We start from the raw sequence: 25,078 nt of genomic DNA, 5'->3' as shown, positions 1-25,078 counted from the left end.
TCTTCGATTATCCTAGTTTTTATAGTTTTCCCTTTATGTGGCCATTAATCCCTAACTCTGTACCAAATTTCAGCTCTCTGAGTCTATGGGAAGTACTAGTTCTATTCTGATAATCATGAGTGAGTAGTGTAAATAAATGCGAATTGACACTTGACTAGGGTTGCAAAAAAACGGTTTTTTTTCTGGCTTGAAAAAAAACATGAAAAAAAAACAGTTTTTTTTCTGGAGTATGTTTTTTTTTCTAAAGTACGAAATCTCAAAATTTGCAAAGTAGTTAATACTTTTATACGGTTTTTTAGACTTAATGTTAACTATTAAACGAATTTAATCAAATAACTTTAATTTCTGGTCTTATAAAAGTAACATTTACGAAATCTGTAGTTGGTAGTTATCACTATTTACTGTGTGCAACACCACCGCCTCTCCACGCTACACGCAGCATCGGGGATTGTTATTGTCGTATTATTTATTCATCTGAAAAAAAACCATATTTAGAAAAAAAACCATGGTGCTCGGTTTTTTTTTCATGTTTTTTTTTCATAATTCTGAAAAAAACATTTGTTTTTTTTTTTCTATTTACAACCCTACACTTGACACTGACAATTCTGTGCCTACTTTTGGGTAGATAAGTTTGTCGCTTAAGTTCAAACTCCCATTCTGCTATAAGTTTGAAATTCTTCTTCAGATTTTTATACTTACATTATCAACCTTAAAGCAGAATTGATTTACCCGAGTTTGAAGTTAAGCGACACAAGAAACATTGTTACTCGGCGTCAGTATTTCTTTCTTAAACGTGCAATGAGCGGCGAAGTGTCACTGTCGGACGACAATTGTCACTGTTGTGAAATAGGCCACAGATAGCTTTTTTAGCTCATTACCATTATTAGCTCGCGACCGTAGTTAAGAAATGTATCGTATCGCAGAGTGAACCAGCACGAGGCGGACAACAAGATGTCGCTGCACAACCTGGCGACGGTGTTCGGGCCGACGCTGCTGCGGCCGGGCGGGCCGGCGGCGGGCAAGCTGCGCGCCGACCAGCTGGCGGCCGGCACCGTGGACGCCATGGCGCAGGCCGGCATCCTCTACTGCCTGCTGCAGCAGCGCCAGCTCGCCGCGCAGCTCTCGCACCACCAGCACCAGCACCACCGCGCCAACTGACCCGCACACGATACTTACACGGCGGGTACGAATGTGTGAAACTATGCGGCCTGCCGCCACCGCCACCGCCACCGCACGCGGCTAGCCGCTTAGTGCTCACTAACCCTTAGGCTGGTTTTAGTGTCACGCGGAACGTCCGCGCGGAGCGATCCGCACCGAACTAATATGTATGAAGTTCAGGGAGCGTTTTTGAGTGGCGCGGACGTCCGCGTGACACTAAAACCAGCCTTAGTCCTACTGAACAGTGCAATCTTGCAACACAAATCGCGCTATGTTTTATGCGAACTGCTACTTAAAGTATGAAATGAAATGAAACTCTAGGGTTTCTATTATTGACCAGTCTATACAATGATAGCATGTCCGGATATACAGATCGGTACACGAATGCTGGCGGCACGAATGGAATTACCAAAACTTTGATTATATGAGTGACACTTGTATCGATTTACAGTCGTAACTGTCAAGAACACATGCATATTTTTATTCACTCATTCCTTCCAGTTGTGCTAGGTCTTGTGAATTGACCTGTACATACTATTTTTAAAAGTTTGAGGCCGGATGTTGAAGCTTCATACGCGAGGAAAACGTTTAGTGCGAAATATTCCTGGCGCCACTATCTTTTCGTAAGATATTTATCAGATAACAGAGGGTGTTTCTTAGTTTTAACACCCTGAGAGATTACAGGGCGACGCTCGTATTTCGATGCATATTGTAAATTCGATGGCTCTGCTTAAATATAATAACACTTATGCCATTTGCATTATCGCATGCGATTGGAACCAATGATAACCTAGAGCGATAAAATACTAAATATAGATACGTACATACATATATCGATCATCGGTATATGAATTTCGTTTCAAATTTAAATGACAGACTTCTTTTAACAATATCCTTGTTTAAAAAAAACATATAAATCATCACATCGACACAATTCGAAGTAATGGACATGATTAAAACAAAGACCTTACAGACAAAATAATATATAAGTACATTATGCACGGCAGAGTGCTTAATTAATTTGCATACATGCTTTTCCGTCTGCGTGACGATAACGAGCTTCTAAGTGAACCTAGAAATAACTCCCAAGTCCTTCCGCGCGAACGCTTGTCTGTATTAAATTATTTCCTATTAACGAATAGGCTTTAGGTTAGATAGTCAACTCAAACGAGCCAAACATACAAACGACGGTTACAATCATATAAATGAAAATGCCTTAGCGTTCGTGCATAGAGGTAAGATTAAACGTAAGAACTTTTCTAATTACAATTTTTCTGAGTATTCATTTCTTTGGTCACAAATTGGTGGCCCAACTAAATATCGTAGCAAATTATATTGGAGCCACCAGCTTCCGCTCACACTAGTTTTCTCTTTTTAATAATTCTGTTGTTAAAGCGGATGTAGGTAGGATTATAAATAAGGAAAAGTTTGATTGGATGATAGTTACAAATCTGTGTTAATATCAAAAGAGGGCTCATGATAATGTCTGCTATTCTTGAGACTAAATGATATTTTCTGCTTAGAACAGTATGTTATTAAATGAGGCAGTTATTTTTGGGACTACCTCTACATTCCTAATGACGTTTGTTCGAAAATCACTTGGCCTAACTCATTTGGCCGAATTATGAAATGCCTAACGCTCTTTTGGCCTAACGATCATTTGGCATAATTTAAATTTTGCCCCAAAAATGACATTACCCAGAACCGATTCGCTGTTAGAAAGGTAGGTTTAGGTTAGGTTAGGGTCCCCCCACATCTAGCGTCTCGCGAGCGTCGCGTCGGGCCAACTGTATGGGCAAAGCCTGACGCCGCGTCGACGTCGCGTCGACGTGACGTCTTTTTCCATACAGTTGGCCCGACGCGACGCTCGCGAGACGCTAGATGTGGGGGGACCCTTAGAACCGTGACCTCACACAAATCCGAATCGCTTCTATAAAAGTGGGTTTTAACGGCGTTAGGCGAAACAATATTAGGACATTTAAATTAGGCCAAATGATCATTATGCCAAAAAATATTAGGCGATCTAAAAATCGAAGAAAAAACTTTAGGAATCTAGATATACATCCTTATTTTTATATTGCAAGTTTTCCTTTATTTATTTTACATTTAATCTAAAACAGATACCGGCCAAGTAATCGCCAAGTTTATACACAAGTTAGCCTGTAATTGTGACAAGCAGATTAAAAAGAAACGATTAAAATATGGCTAATAAATGAAATTACAATCCATAAATAAATACACTGCCAGATATAAGTGCTATTACGGTTTATTAATAAGAATTAAATTGTATTATTTCTAACCAGTATTTGTAATTATATTCAAAACCAAATCATGTAAATGACAAGTGTTATGCGACATTCCATGAATTAAAACAGACTGAGTGTAGACGTAAACATAATATCATTTACAGAAAATTTAGCTTACTAATTTCGAACTTTGAATACTGGGTCGAAAAAAATCAAGATTCAGTGAGTATTAGAAAGTGGGGCCCAATTAATTGTAATAAATGATTAGCATATAAATTGGTGCAGACTGATATGAATAAATTGTTTTCTTTTTTTCTATCTTCCTTAAAATACTTTTGATCAAAGTAAGTTTTAGTTTTGTATGACTGCAGCACAAACATGTGGTTTGTGAAAGACTAAATTATTTTAAAGTGTTTTTTTTTTTGTATTTATGGATCTGTCTGGAGTTAATAATGCCGGAGACGAATGATTATTATAATAATTATAGCATTGTAATGCTAGTCTTTATTTAATATGTTCAATTTTGGTATTGTGGGGCTGTCTGCCTCGCAGCAGCATCAGTTTACTTGCACTAGGTGAGGTTTGCTCGCTAGCTTAGACATAGCATTAGGTGTTTATTTCACAATTAGACTAGTATGTACTTAAAAGTAAATATTATTACCAAAAATTGATAAAAGCTTAGAGGGAGGTTAAATCCAATTTAAATTTGTGTTATATTTTTGTTTAATCCCATTGACATTTATGATTTATGTTGATATAATTAATATATTAGTAATTTAGGTGACCAAACTGTACCTTTTTTTCTTTTTACACTCTTTATTTTCTTCACCAAAGACAATATACTTGGGTTTCAGCCATGATTTCATATTAAGGAATATTTAATAGAATTCCAACAAATTTTGCCAAAGTTTGCCAATTGATACTTCTGCAACATTTTAGAAAGCCATAATATTATTTATCAGCTTGATTTACGTAATGCTTAAAATGTTATTTAATACATCAGTAACAACTTTACAATCCCCTAGATTTTATAGTTGAACTTGTATTTTCCACAGCTATGCTATATTTGAAGATGTCTTTGTGGAAGCTTTATTAATTAAATTTGGCACAGCAATATTTTGACACTGTTTAAAATAATTATTAGTGAAGCATTTGTGTGTGTGTGGATTGAGTGAGCACCTTCCGAAAATAAAAAAAAATATGCTGATCATTTAGTAAAAGTTCTAAAACAATTGTAAAACGAATCTCTGAATTTGTAAAAAGATAAATCAAAAGATACAGCCATTAACATGTGCTCACTCAGTTCTCACAAACTACCAACGAAAACAGTGAATATATTCATTTAACATATAATATTTATATACTAACATTTAGTAAAAAATAGGCCAACCTACCTCTATAAATATTAGATCACCTAGTGACGTATTAAATTTTTTACAAATAGTTTCTTATGCTCACTCAATCCACACACTTTTGAAAAGCTGAATTTTGATGAAAAACATAAGATTTAGACCGCTATTATGTGTATAGTTTAGTAAAAGTGAAATGGGAATTTGTAAAATACAAAACGAACCACTAACGTGTCAGGTTTTTTTATAATAAATTTTTGTAAGTGCTCACTCAGTCCACACGTTTTGAGAAAGTTAAAAATGTAAATATCTTACGATTTGTAGCACCTAAGACACTCGAAAGTACTTCAACATTTAGTAAAAATTTTTACTAAATATCCACCATCTAATATTTTATATTCGTTGTCTAGTTTTAAAGATATTCAGACATAACTTTTCTCATACAAATGTATCAAGTAGGGTGACCACACTATGTCGGCTCCTGATTTTCCCCACCTTCCCATTGTCATATTGAGATTGGGGAGTTTCGTTCGTTTAATTTTGATAATATTAAACTAATACCATATTAATTATCCATCTGCAAACTGTTTTTAGGTTATGTTCTTGGCCTAGTGATGATGTGTATTGTGTAATTTTTATCGACGTCAGGATAATAACCATATCGACATGCATGCATTAAAAAGGACATGAATGATAATTGGTAAGAAACAAAGAATATAATACTTCACTAGTAAGAAACCAGAACCTGGTAATCTAATCGCGCTAACAGATGAGCGTACCGGATTTGTAAGTGGGAGCGAGAAATAGTTATTCTTTTCTCGCTCCCACTTACAAATCCGGTAAACTATTATCAAAATTGAACGAAACTCCCCAATCTCAATATGACAATGGGAAGGTGGGGAAAATCAGGAGCCGACATAGTGTGGTCACCCTGCTTGATACATTTGTATGAGAAAAGTTATGTCTGAATATCTTTAAAACCAGACAACGAATATAAAATATTAGATGGTGGATATTTAGTAAAAATTTTTACTAAATGTTGAAGTACTTTCGAGTGTCTTAGGTGCTACAAATCGTAAGATATTTACATTTTTAACTTTCTCAAAACGTGTGGACTGAGTGAGCACTTACAAAAATTTATTATAAAAAAACCTGACACGTTAGTGGTTGGTTTATTTTACAAATTCCCATTTCACTTTTACTAAACTATACACATATAATAGCCGTCTAAATCTTATGTTTTTTATCAAAATTCGGCTTTTCAAAAGTGTGTGGATTGAGTGAGCATAAGAAACTATTTGTAAAAAATTTAATACGTCACTAGGTGATCTAATATTTATAGAGGTAGGTTGGCCTATTTTTTACTAAATGTTAGTATATAAATATTATATGTTAAATGAATATATTCACTGTTTTCGTTGGTAGTTTGTGAGAACTGAGTGAGCACATGTTAATGGCTGTATCTTTTGATTTATCTTTTTACAAATTCAGAGATTCGTTTTACAATTGTTTTAGAACTTTTACTAAATGATCAGCATATTTTTTTTTATTTTCGGAAGGTGCTCACTCAATCCACACACACACAAGCATTTAGAAGGTAATCTTTGTCAGACTGATGGCAGTGAGTTCACAAGCTTACTGCTGCCAAATGAATTTTATTAACCAGTCTGTATTATGAATGTTACCTTATAGTCTGCTATTATTTCAATATAAGATTCTTAATAAGTTGTGCTAGTAATAATCCTGCTGTATTATAGGTATTTACACAACCAGGTTTATTCCCACACTGTATTGAATTTTTGTATATACGACACTGAAATGTAGTAATGTAACATTTGCAATAAAATGTATTTTTATTACCACCTTTAAACTTTTGTTTCATTTCATCTCTTAACATGTTCAGATTTTTGAAAAAAGAAAGAAACTAAGAATGGTATTGTAGAGAATGTAGAGCCCAAACAGATGGACTAGCACAGCATGCTGATGTTACAGTTCTCATACAAGTAGCATTCAATCTGTACTTGTACTAATGTATCTCACAGCACCTAGGACAACCATTTACTCTCAAATACTGTATTATTTTAATACTTTCAAATTAGGATGCTTTGTTAGTTAGAGTTGCTTGTTTTTAATATTATTAAAATGATGAAAAGGTTAAAAATCAAAAATTAAACTAAAATAAATCTAAAAATAGCCCTTACTTAATATTTAAAATGTACCTTTAATTTTCAAATAAAAATCAGTGTAGATTTAATGGTTGAAATCTATACATACAATTGTTTGTTATCAGCATTGAAAAGGCAGGATTAAACAGAATAAAACTATATTTTTCCATATTTATATTGGGTTAAATAATGCATGAGAAAAATACAAAATCTGTACATCAATTGATTTATTTAAAATATGAAATTATTATAGTTTGGTTCTACTTAAAAATAAACACAGCCACATTTACACTATACACTTTGTGAATTGGTTAAATATAATTTAAAAAATAAGTCTATTAAAGTTATTCTTGAAATGCCTTCAGAATAATAAATGTAAATTGCAATTACAATCATAACCAGAGAGGCAAGCATCCTTGATTTTCTATAGGTAAAATATGTTATAATAAGAAGCCCACAGTACAGCGCTAATCTTTTAAGAGCATTTTGTAAAAGGTCACTTCTTTGTTGATCATCAACACACATGCCATCCCATAACACACTATTAGATTCACAGGAAGTGCATTGAGAGGCTCCAGCATCCGTGCATGTCTTGCATGAGTCATGGCACTTCTTGCAACTGTAGGATCCTTTGTGGTTCACACAGTATTGGTTAGCTTTACATGAGCTTGAGGTTAAGCACTCATTAATGTCTACACATGTTCCCGATTGTAACTCCCAGCCTTTCTTACATGCCGTGCAAGCTGCTGGTCCATCCCCTGAGCAACCTGCACAAGCCTTATGACACTGTTCACAAGAGTCTTCACTTGCTTTGTAGTAGTTTTTAGCACAATCATCACAAAAAACACCTGCAAATTGTTTGTCACAGATACATGTGCCATTGCCTTTTCTTGTGCCTTCTCCAGCACATTTTCCTCTGCCGCCACATATTTTATTTTTGTGTAATGGACATGGGGAACATGATTCGCCGAAATGATTTTCGGGACAGCAGTGCTGAAGAGTTTCAATGCACAACCATGTGTACAGATCAACAGAATCTGGGTCCTCATGGAACCACCACTTTTCTAAAGGTTGTTCTGCTTCCTCTGCCAGAGAGTAGCACTGATCTTGATGTTTTTTTACTTCCGAGCAAAGACCTTCCTGTATTTCCACAAGCCTCATCTCACTCCGCCCGTATGACTTTAATTTGGCTTCTTCCCAGGCAGCGTCTCCTCCTTCGTATTTACCCCGTTTTGTTTTTGTAAGCCAATGGCTAAATGAGTCTGTTAATATTCTACATTTTTGGCAATCATCGACTTTTCCAGCAGAATGTAAATCAATATCAGGCAAAGATATTTTTTTACAAATAGTTTTATGAATGAAAAGCAACTGCAGCACTAGTGATAAAATGTTTACATCAAATACCTTCATATTTCTCGCTTTTAACAGGACAACTAGAGACCTTTTCCGTAATTGATTATAAATTTTAATGTCTGAAACTCAGTCGTATCTCTTGGATTTCCTTCCCGGTTTATTTCACTTGACACTGACGTGTAATTTTAGGATTCGATTAGGTTTGGTCAAGACATAGATAATCATTATCGACTGTCAGTTACAAATGCACATGCTTACCATATCTAACTGTTTTTAGAGTAACTGGAACAGCGTTATGTTCTTGTCTATGAAACTGAGTAAAAAAAAATCATCTATTCCATCGAGTATTTTTTGTCGAAGAGCATGAAACACAAAAATAATAGCTAAGTTATTAAATCTCCGTTCGAAGTCAATAATTACAAGCAACAGTGGTTTTCAGTAAAACTAGTAATCACTGTACATAACTGCAAATAAGATAAAAGGTTATGGTTGTTTGTTAAGACAGGTTTGAAAACCTAACCTAGGTTCCACATGCAATTTGAAGTTTAATATTCCAGCTACCAGTCACGATGGCTGATAAAATAAGGTAATTCTTTGTTCATATACCTGGCTATTATTTAGCATTCGTAATGCAGTTTGTTATATTGTTTTTTTTTTTTGTTTTAGAGTTAACTCAAAATTCGATATGAAGGGCAACTATGAGCCCTCTGATTCGGAAGATGAGTACTCAGAAGAAGAAAAAGAACTTCTGGAAAAGGTGCGTAAAAGGAGACATGAAAACCCTGACAGTGAGGAAGAGATGTATGCATTCTCAGAGTCTGATGAGGACTCTGATGGTAAAAAAGATGATCTGGGCATTGCAGACAGTGATGTAGAAGGGCAGGAAAAGTCGGATGATGACTTGCCCGATTCAAAAGCTTGGGGCAAAAACAAAAGGTCTTACTATGCTACTGATTATGTTGATGAGGATTATGGTGGCTTCGGAAATGATGAAAGAGCAGCACTTGACGAAGAAGAAGAGGCAAGAAACATTCAAAAAAGGCTCTTAGAACAACTTGGTGAAGAAGATTTTACAGAGGACTATATCAATAAACTTGCTGCCAAAGCTAAAGATGCTGAATCAATTGTGAAAAGTGATTTAAGTCAGATGTCCAAGAGACAAAAACTACAATTGCTAGAAAAGGAGAGTCCAGAGTTTGCCGGTCTGATTGATGATTTTAAAACCAAACTGACAGTCGCTAAAGATGATTTACATCCAGTTTTAAGGCTTGTAAATGATGGAAAGCTACCAAAATGTCCAGCATCAAAATTTGTAAAGACTAATTTTGATCTTATCCTAAATTACTGCACAAATATTAGTTTCTATTTATTACTTAAAAGTCAGAGAATCAATATACAGAATCATCCAGTTATCAAAAGGTTGTACCAGTACAGACAGATGTTAAATAAGATGGAGCCCATTTACCTTGAAGTGGTGAAGCCCCAAATAGACAGCATACTACAGGCTGTAAGCAACAACTTAGAATTACAGATAACAGAGCAAAAGGAGGCAAACAAGAAACGCAAATCTGAGAATGTACCTGCAGAGCCAACGTCAAAGAAACTTAAACTTATTTCTGCACTGGAAAAAGATGAAGGTGAAGATACTGGAGTATCAGATAATGAAGATGAATATGAAGACAATCAATCTGAAGTTGATAATGTTGCTAAGAATAATGATGAATCTGAAGAAAGTGGTTTCTCTGATAATGATGCCCTGCCTCAAGAGAAGGATGACAGTAAGCCTTCCACATCACAAGAAATTGTACCTGTAGACGGGGATAAGCGAGAAATCACATATCAAATAGCCAAGAACAAGGGTCTAACACCACATAGAAAGAGAGAGCAGAGAAACCCTAGAGTTAAACATAAACTCAAGTACAGGAAGGCTAAGATTAGGAGGAAGGGAGCGGTCCGTACTCCTCGTACTGAGGTGGCTAGGTATGCTGGTGAAGCCTCAGGTATTAAGGCTAATGTGAAAAAGAGCATTAAAATTAAGTAATATTAATACAAGCTTATGTATTTTATCATTATATTTTGTACAATAAAGTTCTGTACTGCATTATTCTGCATTTGTTTTTTAATGTTGCCATCTGAAACAAAAAAAAACACTGTTATAATTTATACTTGTTAACTAGGGCTGATGCAGACAAACCACAACTTGTATTGTATCGGAATCGGAACTGCTTGCCAACATTGCAGAGTCTCAGTGGAGTTGCTCTTTTTATTCCTTGGTATCAACCCTTAAGCCGAGTTTAGACGTGTCAGTTATTGCTGCAAGTTTTGAAACAGAAGTACGTGCAAGAAATAGATGCAGATATTTGCTACTCACTCTTACCTATAGTTGCGTCTCAAAACTTGCAGCAATAACTTGCAGGTCTAAACTCAGCTTTACTTCTGAAATCTGCCAGTAAAGTCATGTTTTGTAGTTTCTTTACTATATTGTTCTTGGTTTCATTCATATTTGGAATAAAGCACTGGTCCCACCGCGAGCTAGCAAGCTATGAGCTATCAGCTATAAAAAGTACAAAAGATAAGCACTCCCGTGCAAATAAAAGAGACACGGCGATATTGATAGTTCACTGCTCGCGTTGGAACCGGTGCCTACGTCTATAGCTTGAACTTACAGTTTCAAGACCTTGTCCTTGCCCCCGGAGGCTACGTAGCCGCCGTCGGGCGCCCAGTCGGCCGCGTATACCTCGTCCGCGTGACCCGGCAACTCCAACTCAAGCTTCTTTGTCTTCATGTTCCATACTAAATAAAATGTATAATATGCTACATTCGATAATTATTTTCATTTAGGTCAGACACCTTAGTTCATACTTGAACTTGCGATCGAGAACGCAGCTCGTGCAATCAGATAAATATGACATTCTCAAAAAAAAGGTTATCGCTAACCACAATGGATGGAATTTCCTCCTCGTAATAATATCGTCCTTAAGGCCCCATTTAGATGGTACGAGAACTCGCATACGAGTTTTATTACATTGCTGTATTTGATGGTTGTGCAAAATTGTATGTACCCTTGGCAGCCTGCAATGTAGCTAAAATCGCATGTGAGTTCGCACGCCGTCTAAATCAGTCCTAAGTAATAGGTTAACTTTTGCTTGGAAATTACATAATATCCTGTAGTGTTTGCAGTAGGAGTAGCTATTACTATTATTTACTTTAAAAAAAAAGCAAATCGAATTTTCAACTATATCCGAAAAATGGAATTTCAAAACTACAATAAATTTATATTAGATCTTGAACTTATAAACGGGCTTTCTATGAATTTCCCATAATGGACATTATGGATTATGGCGAACAATATTACCTTTGAGCGTAGAATCCGCGCTGGAACTGAGCAGTAGCCTTGAGTCTGCGGCCCAGGCGAGGCAGTACACGGCCTGCACGTGTCCGCGGAGCGTCGCTATGAACTTCCCGGAAGCCGCTTCCCACAGCTTCACTGACTTGTCGAACGATGCTGACGCTATCAATCTGCACAAATGTAGATTCAAAATTAATTGCATGAGACTCCTAGGTGCTCCCATCTTCCTTGAATCAATTCCACAACTCATTGATGAACATCTCAACATTCATAAAGCTTATTCGGACCGCCTTCTAAAAATCAGTGCACACATGGCATTAACCATCATTAAGTTTTGCCTCTTTGTTTCGAAGTTCACTTACATACTCAGGTGTAGTCCTGTTTGGAAACATCCTCACCTCATCGAACCACTGGACTCCATTTTGAAAACCACCCTTTCATCCATATTAAACATTCACCTAGACAACCGCGCCTGGACCCAGGCCTCTCTGCCAATACGCCACGGCGGTCTGGGTATACGCCAAGTTGTCAGTGTCGCCCTCCCTGCGTTTTTGGCCTCGTTTCACAGCACACAAGATCTCGCTGACAAGATTTTTTGCTCATCCTCTGCCAGCGAGCGTATTACCACACTGAACGAGGCCAAAGACACATGGTTGCAGTCTTGCCCGGGTAGCCCGCTTCCGATTTCCCTTAAGTCGCAAAGGCAATGGGACGAGCCGCTCTGCAAGGCAACGATAACTCAACTTATTGAATCTGCCCAGAGTTCAGCAGAGCGCGCTCGTTTGTTGGCCGTCGCAGAACCGGAAGCGGTTATTGGCTCCGCGCATTACCATCAGCCAAAATCGGAACCCTGCTGGACAAAACCACCCTAACCCTGGCTACCTCTTTGCGTCTGGGCACCAAAACAAATGAGCCCCATCGATGCCGCTGCGGTGCTATGGTGACCGAACTGGGCCACCACGGTTTATCCTGTCCAAGAAGCGCAGGTCGCATCTCCCGCCATGCGTCCTTGAATGATGTCATCAAGAGGGCGCTCGCCTCCGTTAGCGTGCCGGCTATCCTTGAGCCGAACGGTATCGCACGCGACGATGGCAAGCGCCCCGATGGGATGACACTCATTCCGTGGATGCAAGGGAGGACGCTTGTGTGGGACGCCACCTGTGTTGACACGCTCGCGCCGTCCCACCTACAGGCGACCTCCGTCAAGGCGGGAGCTGCGGCCACAACGGCAGAACAAAATAAGCGGCGCAAATATGCTGTCCTCGGCGAGGGCTATATATTTGCGCCGTTCGGCGTCGAAACTCTAGGACCGTGGGGGCCCAGCGCGAAATCTCTTTTTAAAGAGATATCCCAGCGCCTCGTGGATGCCTCAGGTGACCAGAGAGCTGGCAGCTACTTCGGCCAGAGATTAAGTCTGGCCATCCAAAGAGGTAACGCTGCCAGCCTTCTGGGCACCACAACATATAGTGACGACTTGGGGAGCATTTATTTATAAGTTAATTTTAAGTTTGTACATAGTTTAGTTTAGTTAATGTATTTTCTTTAGTGTATATATTTCAATTTGTTTTTTGTTTTTATATTTCATTTTGTTTCGTTAAATAAATAAACATTGATCACTAAACCATCTTCGTTCTCCAGAAACGGGCAATACGATCTATCTACAACATGGCGTCACGTGACTCACTGAAGGAACGCTTTAAGGAGATAGACATCCTTACAGTAGCTTCACAATACATACTAGATGTGATAATGTATACTCATAAGAATATAGAGTCCTTTAAGAAACTGTCAGATATTCATAGTTATAATACACGGAACAAACATAAGCTAGCGGTTTCCAAGTTTCGTCTACAGAAAGTGAAGAAATCGTTCCTGGGAAACTGTGTAACATTTTATAATAAGGTACCCTTAGAGGCATGGGATCTGCCCTTTACTTCATTCAAGAAGTACATAAAAAGTGCACTTCTCAAAAAGGGGTACTACAAAATTGATGATTACCTGGGAGATACTACACCATGGCCGACTATCCAGGCTCAAAATCTGTCATAGTTTTGCTAGCAGTGTCCCGGGGAGACATTGTGTCATGCTTAAGGCGCTGTTGCTACTGGCTGTTTAAATTATTGATCCTTATTATTGTATAATTATAATTTGGTATATATATATATTGACTTGTTGAGTACATACTAGTTATGTATTCTGTAGAATTAGTTGGAGATTGCTAGCTTAACAGTCTCTTGACGTGAAATTTGTATTTCATACGCATTTTTTTCTATTTCTAGTTCTTTTGACACTTGGAGAACCTTTACACCTCCAAATTTTTATTTTTATTATATCCCATTAATTATAATTGACTGTGGGGACCTTTTACATCTCCCAAGATCTTGTTTTCAATTAAGTCAATTTAAACTATGTAACATACAAGCACGGAATGTTGTGTCTTACATCTAGGTATACCGTATTCACTTATTATTGGAATATTTAATACAGCCCGGACAGCTTGAACATGTCATGCTCGCTAAAAAGTCTTTGCTTACGGTGACGTCGTTGATCGGGTCGCCACCTTCCCGAATGAAGGTTGAGGGAGGCGATGGCTGAGATGCGCGCCATATTCGTGAACTTGATTTCATTTCACTATTGCATGATAGTATTTTTAACCCCCGACGCAACAACGACCCCCGTCATGTTATAAGTTTGACGTGTCTGTCTGTCTCCCGAACCGATGAACCGATTTTGATTATTTGAAAGCTGAATTAGTCGGGAGTGTTCTTAGCCATGTTTCATGAAAATCGATCCACTATGTCGGGGGGTTTTTTTTTTCAAAATTTTAATTGTGGTTAGGTTATTTCTCTGTGGAGTTCTTTCGAATGCTTAAATTGAATTAGTACGTATAAATATTAAGAACCTATCCACCTCATCTAGTCACCGTTGATGTCGTTGGTTGGGGTGCGTAACATAATGAATACAAACTTTTGGCATATTCTCAATTTACAAACGCTCAAAAAGTATACTTTTATATAAGATACAAATAATATAACATACAATATACATACTACCGTATACTATAATATACATATTAACTAATCACATTTACTATATCTTTAATAATATATAAATATTAAAAATATAACAACATCATTATCACTATCACTATCACTACTTAGTATAAAACAAAGTCGCTTTCTCTGTCCCTATGTCCCTTTGTATGCTTAAATCTTTGAAACTACGCAACGGATTTTGATGCGGTTTTTTTTAATAGATAGAGTGATTCAAGAGGAAGGTTTATATGTATAATAACATCCATTAAATAGTGGAGAAGTACTGTTATTTTTGAGGTTTCTAATGTGATGTCGTAAATAATTACATGCGGGTAGATTATATTTATTTGTCTACCCCGAACATTTATATAAATTAATATCGTGTAGTTTGTGTTGTTTACATCTCCGGTGACATTTTGCTGGGACGTCAGTCTTCCGCGACCACGGCCAGTGCAACCTGGCCGAAACGTTGGGAAAAAAGGTAAAAATAATGTTAATTAATCGCATTCGACCCGTTGTGACTTTATCTTGATAAGGGATAGGGATAGCGATAGGGATAGCGATAGCCATAGCGTTAGCGATAGGGATAGAGATAGGGATACGGATACGGAAACGGATACGGATAATATGGGTATCGTTAGAGGGATACGGATAATCGGTCGGCGGTATCTTACAATCAAAGTGCTCTAAGACGATCGTTGTTTGCTTGCTTGAAGATTACGTTTGCGATAAGTATAAGCAAAATGTAAAAAATTGTAAGGGATAATAGAAAAAAGTACTTTAAATTTTACCCACCAATCATATAGTGTCGAAATACGGGCTATGTGGGATGTTTATAAAGGTTTCCCCAGCGTATATAGAATTACCTACGCTGTGGTCGATGTGTAATATTTCTACAATCATTGCAAGCAAAAGTATTATGTGTAATCGAAATAATCGCAGATAAATATACCAGAGAAACCTAAGGATCCAAATGAAAATCTTAATGAATACTTTTATTACGCGGGCGAAGCCGCGGGTAAAAGCTAGTGTCATATAAATCACAAAATTAGGTTGGGAACCCCACAGAAACGAACGCTGTCAAAAAAGTAGGTTTAGGTTAGGTTTGAACTGTGACCCCACAGAAACTAATCCTGTCACAATAGTAAGTTTAGGTTAGGTTTGAACTGTGACCCCACAGAAACGAATCATGTCAAAAAAGTAGGGATAGGTTAGGTTTGAACTGTGACCCCACAGAAACGAATCCTGTCATAAAAGTAGGTTTAGGTTAGGTTTGAACTGTGACCCCACAGAAACGAATCCTGTCACAATAGTAGGTTTAGGTTAGGTTTGAACCATCGAGTACATACCCTAATAGAGCAGAAATGTTATTTAATTTGTTCGAGAACGATTCCGCCAACTCGCAGCTACTCATATCCCCTCTCACTGCGCTCCCATTGGCTGATACAAGGTCAAGTAATAGGTGCTAGGGATGAGGTAGTGCGTAAGTAAGGTTTATCGATAACGATATTTTAACCCCTTACGCGCTTTATGCACCACCGTGTGTGCAAGCCCCAAGTCCGTAACATCGCATGCACACACGGTGGAGCAAAAATCTGTTACATGCTATTATATATTATTATTAGTATAAAACACGGTATACAAAAAGGGAAAACTATTTCTTGGAAGTAAAAATGGTATAATAATCAGATTATAATTGTTTTAAGTAAAAATCATGAAATTTTCCAATCCCTAATTATGTATCTTCGACTTTCTCAAGTTGTGTTTTTTATTTCGATTTAAATAGCAATTTATTATTTTACAAATTACTTGACGTAATATTTAAATTAATACATATATCAGATAGAGATTTTACGAAATCGTGTCACCTAAATATACCCAAAACATATCTAATTACACCTAAGAATTAGGTACCTAATACATGAATATAATCAATCTAGCTTAACATAATCGATAATATACAAATATTCGACATAAACCATTAATGCAAACATTAGTGCAAGATAACTTTCTCGTTTGTTTATTTAAATAGAGTGTGATCATTATGTAGCAGGTACACACAATAATATTCCTTACTCATTACTTAAATATCGATACACCACTTGATGCTATAAATTAAGCATGTACAACACTGGTGCAGACTGGAAAGAGATGGTGTGATGTGAATTTAGTTACGTGGAAGCAAGAGATAACGACATACGTCTAGCCTGCGTCATCACCTTTCACTTTTGGTGTCCAGTTTAACTTGACCTCCGGACAAAATTTAATATAAAGTAGTTTATAATTTTAAATCGTAACTTACCGATGAAAAGTTATTCCTTATGTTTTAAAGTCAGATGTTTTGCTGTTTTTTCTACGAAACTGAATAGAACAGCACGCCATTATAATAATAATAAAACAAACTATAATTTATTTCGTAATTCGCAGAGACGTACGCACGGATTCAATACTGGTTTTGTACTGTTTTAGTGAGAGCGAGCGCTAACATTTATAAGTGACAAATCACATATCCGTTGCGCAGACGGACAGCCCCATATTACCACTCTATTGGGATATGTCCTCGATGGTTTGAACTGTGACCCCACAGAAACGAATCTTGTCAAAAAAGTAGGTTTAGGTTAGGTTTGAACTGTGACCCCCACAGAAACGAATCCTGTCAAAAAAGTAGGTTTAGGTTAGGTTTGAACTGTGACCCCACAGAAACGAATCCTGTCAAAAAAGTAGGTTTAGGTTAGGTTTGAACTGTGACCCCCACAGAAACTAATCCTGTCACAATAGTAGGTTTAGGTTAGGTTTGAATTGTGACCCCACAGAAACGAATCCTGTCAAAAGAACGAGGAGCGAGAGAGAGAAAACAGCAGGCGCTTATATCACCTGTATGGTATTCGTTTTGTATATTCTATTACTTCAACGTTATACCACATTATACTTATAGGAAACAATATTATATGTAACAAACATTATATAATTTGAATTTATGCTATCTAAAATTATATATAACAGCAATTATACTAATTGAACTTTATACCATACAAAATTATACAAATTGAAATTATACCTTCTACCGAATATACCATACGTTTGTATACGTTCTATTACTTACCCCGTTGGTTGTTGGTCAGCTGTTGGTGGCACGGTCGGTGGCGCGTGAAGTCATCTGATGCCGATACTAGGTGCTCCTTATTGTTCAGACATACTTGGCACTTAGGTATCATACTTTGTCATAGTACTAGATAATTACCTTGAATCCGGTGAGAACTTGACGTCGTTGATGAGCTGCTGGTGTCCCGTCATGCGCGCTAGAGGGCGTTTCTCCTTCTCCGGGAGCCACAGGAAGAGCGTGAAGTCATCAGAGCCTGACACTAGGCGCTCCTGGCCGCTCGGGCATACTGCTTGGTACCTTTCCAGGGCTCTTTGTTGTAGAACTTGTTCTGTAATACAAAAAAGTTCATTAATAGTAGGTAAGGTAGAACTAACTACACTGGTTCGTGTCTTAGTAATAAATGTGTTCATTTGTGTGGTTCTAAGGAAAATGGGTAAGAATGCGATGATCGCGTAACTAAGTACAGAATTGTCAACAATTTTTGCTTGTAGCTTTTTTAATAATACGCGCCACTCCCCTAAAACTTGCAGCAAGGTGTCACATGCGAGTTGCCGACCGTTTATGAAGTTGTACAATGCTCATGCTTTCATTTTGATTTTGTGGCTCATTGGGGCCTAAAACGATTACATGCTGGAATCTATTCTAATGAACACAAGTTAAATTATAATCTATTGAAAATATTTCAACTTGTGCTGTCTTAAAGTAGTCACACTACTATGTATATAAATTAAAACCGAAATAAATTACACATATGAAAGAAAAAGTGACCAAGTCCTCTGGTGCCTGAGGCTGGAATCGAACCAGCGTACTTTCCAATCGCGGGAAATGCCTCTTTATCCGCTCGGCCACCCAGGTCACAGCTGTCGAGGTCGAAATTATCTCTCATATGAGTAATCTATACAAGGACTCGTAGCGCCCTCTGTCCATCCCTAGGGCGCGCAGAACGGTATGGTTGGTATGGAATTGATTTAGCAGCGCCATCTCTCGAGCTGTGTCGAAACCAACCTGAGTTTGGTTCACACGGGGGGCAAGAACCATACCGTTCTGCCCTAGGGATGGACAGAGGGCGCTACGAGTCCTTGTATAGATTACTCATATGAGAGATAATTTCGACCTCGACAGCTGTGACCTGGGTGGCCGAGCAGATAAAGAGGCATTTCCCGCGATTGGAAAGTACGCTGGTTCGATTCCAGCCTCAGGCACCAGAGGACTTGGTCACTTTTTCTTTCATATGTGTAATTTATTTCGGTTTTAATGCTGGAATCTCTTGATGAAACTTCATCATAATATACTACTCCTTCGGAGTAAATTAAAATCAACACTCACTGTCAGAGGTAAATCCCTGCTGGTCTAGAACAGGGTGGAAGGGCCCAGTTCGAAGAACATAGTCCGTGCTAAGTGCTAGAGTGTTCACCCAATGTGCGTGACCTTCTAGTGTTCGGCACAAAATGCCGTCGTCTGCTCTCCATACCTGGAACATTAACATGGTCCAACATACACACATACTATAAAGTATGATGAGCTGTAATTCCAACATACTTATGTACTTTAAGAAACAAATGCTGCTATTAAGATATCCATGGCAATATACATTAGTTATGTTAAAATTTTATGGATACACTAAACTTATTAGTAGAAATCACATTTTTACATACAACAATATAGGTTGACTTCTCAACAATAAATACAAGGTTAATTTTGGGGTTATATGCAAAAATAGCCTTATTATTTAAATGAGATATTCACCTTAATTGTTCTGTCCTGGGAAGAAGTGTAGATTAGACCAGTGCCACCCCATTTCACACATGTGACTGCCTTTGTGTGTCCCGTGAGAGTCAGTACTGTGATACCAGAGACAGTGTCCCATATTCTGACATCACCATCTTTTGAGGATGAGGCTAATTTTCGGCATTCCGCGTTTCTGGAAAGTAATTACATCACTTAGGGCCGGCTCACACCCGTCGGACCGGAATGGCAGCGGCGAGCAGTGGGTGGCAGCGGCCGGCAGCCGCGGCCGTGCAACCTGTTTGAGTTAGTCAAGTGATACTGGTCTTTTTAAATATGTAGATCTTTATCTACATATTAAAATTATTTCACACTAAAAGTGCTCACCTCATCACTGCCGGTGGTCGCTACCATCCCTTGGGTATTTCCATAATATTTAGAGCCTTAATATATTTTTGAATATCTTTTCTACTCTTTAACACTTTCGAAACCGGGCTCTACGCGGCGCTACGACATTTTCGCTACATACGGGGAAACCCATGTAATCGGCTACGCTTCTACGAGCGGTGTGCCCGACAGTCGGGTTCTTGGTAGCGAAAGTGTTAACTTTATAGATGTAGATAATTATGGTAATGGTAAACCACTTAGTGCAAGGGTGAGAATAAGAAATTCTGTTGCTTTTGTTGCAGCTATCAATTTGGTAACTGGTCCAATTTTATTACCAAGTCCAATATCACTTTCTCAGCTCTTCAAGAAAGATGGGCCTTCATATGAAACATACAAAAGGTAGAACATCACATTGCTAAACACTTACTCAAAGTTGTAGCTTTAAAATTAATGCAATACTTTTTCATACTTATGGTATGGCTCCCATGCCAGTGCGGTAATCCACTGTTTGTGTCCCTGCATGGTTCTCCCAATCTGATTGCCAGTCACTGGATCCCAAAGGATTAGTTTGCCTTGTTTGCATGCTGATGCCAATTTTGAGCCATCTGGAGACCAGCTAATACACAACACCCAGTTTGCGTGACCTAAACATAAGTTTTTTAACATTTAATAAGATTTACTTGGTCAACAAAATCAATAAATTAATATGAAACAAGTATCTAGGTTGTCCTTTCACATGACCAAACACATTTGAATTTTTTTTGGAACGCATTATAGTTCTGATAAATGTACAATTCGAGGGGAAATTGTATCAATTACATTACCTTTACAAACATGTAATGGTGTCTGTGTACTGAGGTCCCAAAAGCGTACAGTAGTGTCACCAGATCCGCTCGCTAGTTGCTTTCCTGAAGGGCTGAAGCTTGTTGATATTACAGCTTCAGCATGTCCAGGAATGGAACTAAAATTTATGTGTTATCACTAATTTTAATTTTATTAAAAAAAGATATTTTTATTAGTACGGTTTAACTATCTAACTATAGATCATAATCTCCTAATTATGTTTCAAAACTAACTCAAACACATCAATGATACTGAAATGTCAGATTATAAATCAGACACAATATTGATACATTATAATTATTATGTGTTGAATTCTTTGATAATCATTGTAGTACTGGACTATAGTAGGGTAGTTTTGCACTATTTATTTATCAAAAAATCATCAAATATCAAAGAACAGTGACTAGTTATTTCATACTTTTGTTCTTACCTTGTACACCTGGTAACAGGCCTGACTCTAAACACTGCTTGTTGTTGGTATATTATTTCCACAACTTCTTCTGAATTTAGACTTTTTAAATCCAGTGACTCCTTCAGTGTCGAGGTTATTTCAACATCTTTGACGAAGAACAAGAATGGTTTGTCTTCCTGAAAAGGAATAATAAGTATTTATTTTCTTTTTCATATCCAGGTTTCATTTTTAGTTGAAATATTCTAGTAAGTATAATATGCTCTTTAGTCTGAGAGTGTGTGATATATAATTTTGTCCAATTTATGCTAACTTAACGTAACTTAACGAAGATCAAGATTACCTCTTGTAAGAGTGCATTGCAAATGAGTTGTAGTTGGTCCTTTGTAACGTTTAACGGCAAATCTAAAGGACTTCCGGTTTCCTCTCCTGTATCAGATTTAAATTTAGCCTGGACAGTGCTTGGTAAATCACTGTCTATATCCATTTTTATAGTATATTTATTTTTTGCACTTAAAAATTAAAGTTCACATTCACAACATAACCTCATCTTGTCAAAGCGAACTGTCACATCCACATGTTCTCACTTAGGTTGTCTTAGACACTCGATTAAACGCTATATAAAAGTAGTTTGTAAAATGAGCGGGCACCTCGAACGCATCACTTGTCTATGATTTTGATTATGACGACATTTCTGTGTGTGTGGTTCGCTGGCAACATTGGGGTAATGTCCGATTTCGGCATTTCACTTACGTGTTTTGTTTATTTTACTTTAAAAAATTATCTGGATTAGTGATATTATTTATACAATGAAAATCCTCTATGTACTATTTATTTCACTGACTATAGTAAATTGTGATGAACATACACATACCTACAAGGATGGCGAGCAAGTGGTGCTATGGATGAACACTGTAGGTCCATACCACAATCGCCAGGAGACGTATGCATATTTTTCGCTACCGTTTTGCGTCGGCACCAAAATAACAATCGGTCACTACCATGAAACTCTGTCGGAAGCACTCCAGGGTGTGGAGCTTGAATTCAGTGGACTCGACATTACCTACAAGGATAAAGTTCCTGCACAACAGTTTTGCGCTATAGAACTTACTGAGCAGTCATATAAAGCCCTCGTCTATGCAGTGAAGAACCACTACTGGTACCAAATGTACATTGATGACCTGCCTATTTGGGGAATCGTTGGCGAAGTCGATGGTGACAGCTACTATATCTGGACGCACAAAAAGTTCGATATTGGCTACAATGGGAATAGAATAGTTGAAGTTAACCTAACTGCAGAGAATAAGGAGCAGCTTACTCCGGATGCAAAAATTCCGTTCACATATGAAGTCAATTGGAAACAGAGCAATATTAAGTTTGAAGACAGGTTTGATAAATACTTGGATCCCAACTTTTTCCAACACAGGATCCACTGGTTCAGCATCTTCAATAGCTTTATGATGGTGATATTCTTGGTGGGTCTGGTCTCTATGATTCTTATGAGGACCCTTCGTAAAGATTATGCTAGATATTCTAAGGATGATGACCTAGATGATTTAGAGAAAGATTTGGGAGATGAATATGGTTGGAAACAAGTACATGGTGATGTATTCCGTCCTGTACCTCACTTGGCGTTATTCTCTGCTTTAGTAGGGGCTGGCTATCAGCTTACCACTGTTACCTTGGCTGTTATTATATTCACAATATTTGGTGAACTTTACACTGAGAGGGGCTCATTATTGTCTACTGCTATTTTCATTTATGCTGCAACTTCTCCAGTAAATGGATACTTTGGGGGTTCTCTGTATGCCAGGATGGGTGGTAAGCTTTGGATCAAGCAGATGCTCCTTTCTGCATTCCTTCTCCCTGTACTGGTTTGTGGTACTGCATTCTTTATTAATTTTATTGCTATGTATTACCATGCCTCAAGAGCTATTCCATTTGGCAGTATGGTGGCTGTGATGTCCATTTGCACTTTTGTTATTCTGCCACTGACTTTAGTAGGCACAGTTCTTGGCCGCAACTTGGCTGGACAACCTGACTATCCTTGCCGTATCAATGCTGTCCCACGGCCCATCCCAGAAAAGAAATGGTTCATGGAGCCATTCATAATTATCATTATGGGTGGGATTTTACCTTTTGGTTCAATATTTATTGAAATGTATTTTATATTTACATCTTTCTGGGCTTACAAAATTTACTATGTGTATGGATTCATGTTGCTTGTGTTTGTAATCCTTATGATAGTAACAGTGTGTGTGACCATTGTATGCACATACTTCTTGTTGAATGCTGAGGATTACCGTTGGCAGTGGACTAGCTTCCTCTCTGCCGGAAGTACAGCTCTCTATGTATACTTGTATTCCTTCTATTACTTCCTGTTCAAAACAAAAATGTACGGTCTTTTTCAAACCACTTTCTACTTTGGCTACATGGCTCTGTTCAGTTTAGCTCTTGGAATAATTTGTGGGACTGTAGGCTACATTGGCACAAGTATTTTTGTTAGAAAAATTTATTCTACTGTAAAGATTGATTGAACACAAATCACTAGGTTGTCAATTTTTATTTGATATGGTACTGTTATTCCAATTGGAAGAAAGTGTCCTAAATGTTTTATTTGTTGATTTGGTTTATTTATTAAGAGGTAGTTACTGTGAATACCTAATGACTAATGAGTTAGTCATGTCATATTGTGTTAATGAGTTTTGGCTCAACATTCCTAAATACTTAACAAGCTATAAAGATGATAAAATTGTGTAATATCTCAAGTTATAAATTTATTGAGGAACACTGAAAACCTATTGATTTGTAGTAATTTGATTAAGTTTATTACATTTATCACAGTTTTGCTTTAAAAATCGTAAGTTTAAAGAATTCATAGCAATACATTTTAGCTAAAATAGAGTGGAGTCATTCCATCATGGCTGATGGGATATTTCTACTATGCATTGATTGTACTAAAAACATATTTGTGTTTAAGAGTCACACACTGCCATGATTGGTTTTGCAGGAAAATGAGTTGATTTGACTGACTCTTTATTATATTTAGAGAACTCAATCTAATTACATTTAAGACTTAAATACCTATCCTATGTAAAATAAAGTATCTAGTTTTATTGTCTAAGTGATGGCCTCCTGTGGGGCAAGGAATGTGGAATGTGTAACGCATCGTCTCAGGCCAGCGGTGCTAATATTAAACTATGTCTAAGTTACTTCAATGTCCCTTTGAAAATTGTAAATATTGTCTTATTCTCTACTTAGTATATTAACTTCTCAACATTATTGTGCAATGATACTGATATATACACCTATCACGAGATTATGGTATTTAATATTCATAATTAAAGTTTTTCTGTGCTGTAATATTTCTCAAATATAATTTGTATGTATTATTATTGTAAAACTAAGATTTTGTTGGTTTTTCAAAGTAGTCAAAGGTTTTTTTTTGTAATTACTATGCCATAATTGTACTGATGTACTTGGTCATGTAAAACAATACAATGTCATTATAAGAAGAATAGCAATTTTTATTTCTTTATTATTTTAATTAGTATTGTACCCTCCTCATGTATGAAGACGACTGAATAATAGGAAATTAAAATGAAAGAAAAATAAGTAATTTTCGCGAACAATACTGACCTTTATGGATGGGACTTAAGAACAGACATTTTTAATTACTGAACAGTGTCGTTGATATAATTGTAGCATATAATGAATAGATAACAAGCTATTTATTAATAATCTGCGTAATCTCTTGTAAGTAATATGAATAACGTATTTTCCCGATTATCTATTCAATTTTCAAAGTTTACAATGGGTCCACTCATGTAAATTAGGCCATGCCATCGCCAATATCGCCAGACCTATCCATACTTGAGTCAAGAATTAGTCGAAAATTTAATTATAATTAGGTACTGTTATTATTTTAGGAACCAGTATTGGCGTTTAGAATGAAT

General features: G+C 37.1%; 5 protein-coding genes across 5 annotated transcripts in view; 3 read left to right on the top strand and 2 right to left on the bottom strand.

Annotated features, from left to right (window-relative positions):
• The window catches only part of LOC125230187 (active breakpoint cluster region-related protein), a 35,099-nt gene extending 32,252 nt beyond the window's left edge, over positions 1-2,847 (top strand). The window contains exon 21 of the mRNA XM_048135255.1: positions 924-2,847. Within this exon, the coding sequence (XP_047991212.1) occupies positions 924-1,158 (235 nt within the window). The 3' untranslated portion in view covers positions 1,159-2,847. The remainder of the gene's footprint in view (positions 1-923) is intronic.
• A 4,230-nt stretch (positions 2,848-7,077) lies between these two features.
• Positions 7,078-8,445, bottom strand: LOC125230357 (cysteine-rich with EGF-like domain protein 2). Its single transcript, XM_048135494.1, has one exon. The coding sequence runs from the start codon at positions 8,326-8,328 to the stop codon at positions 7,210-7,212; it is 1,119 nt and encodes a 372-aa protein (XP_047991451.1). The 5' UTR covers positions 8,329-8,445; the 3' UTR covers positions 7,078-7,209.
• Positions 8,446-8,612: 167 nt separating this feature from the next.
• On the top strand, positions 8,613-10,375 carry LOC125230441 (something about silencing protein 10). The gene is made up of 2 exons (XM_048135577.1): positions 8,613-8,857; positions 8,938-10,375. The coding sequence occupies exons 1-2, from the start codon at positions 8,841-8,843 to the stop codon at positions 10,310-10,312; spliced, it is 1,392 nt and encodes a 463-aa protein (XP_047991534.1). The 5' UTR covers positions 8,613-8,840; the 3' UTR covers positions 10,313-10,375.
• Positions 10,313-21,675, bottom strand: LOC125230439 (notchless protein homolog 1). The gene is made up of 10 exons (XM_048135576.1): positions 21,466-21,675; positions 21,144-21,301; positions 20,695-20,831; positions 20,340-20,514; positions 19,505-19,679; positions 19,085-19,229; positions 17,897-18,086; positions 11,627-11,790; positions 10,938-11,064; positions 10,313-10,403 (listed from the first exon to the last, which is right to left on the bottom strand). Exons 1-10 carry the CDS (start codon positions 21,607-21,609, stop codon positions 10,391-10,393), a joined length of 1,428 nt encoding a protein of 475 aa, XP_047991533.1. The 5' UTR covers positions 21,610-21,675; the 3' UTR covers positions 10,313-10,390.
• A 153-nt stretch (positions 21,676-21,828) lies between these two features.
• On the top strand, positions 21,829-24,640 carry LOC125230151 (transmembrane 9 superfamily member 3). Its single transcript, XM_048135194.1, has one exon. The coding sequence runs from the start codon at positions 21,932-21,934 to the stop codon at positions 23,657-23,659; it is 1,728 nt and encodes a 575-aa protein (XP_047991151.1). The 5' UTR covers positions 21,829-21,931; the 3' UTR covers positions 23,660-24,640.
• The last annotated feature ends 438 nt before the right edge of the window (positions 24,641-25,078 follow it).

This window comes from Leguminivora glycinivorella, chromosome 10 (assembly GCF_023078275.1).
Source record: "Leguminivora glycinivorella isolate SPB_JAAS2020 chromosome 10, LegGlyc_1.1, whole genome shotgun sequence".
Lineage (NCBI taxonomy): Eukaryota > Metazoa > Arthropoda > Insecta > Lepidoptera > Tortricidae > Leguminivora > Leguminivora glycinivorella.
This window is presented reverse-complemented; position numbering and strand designations above follow the sequence as displayed.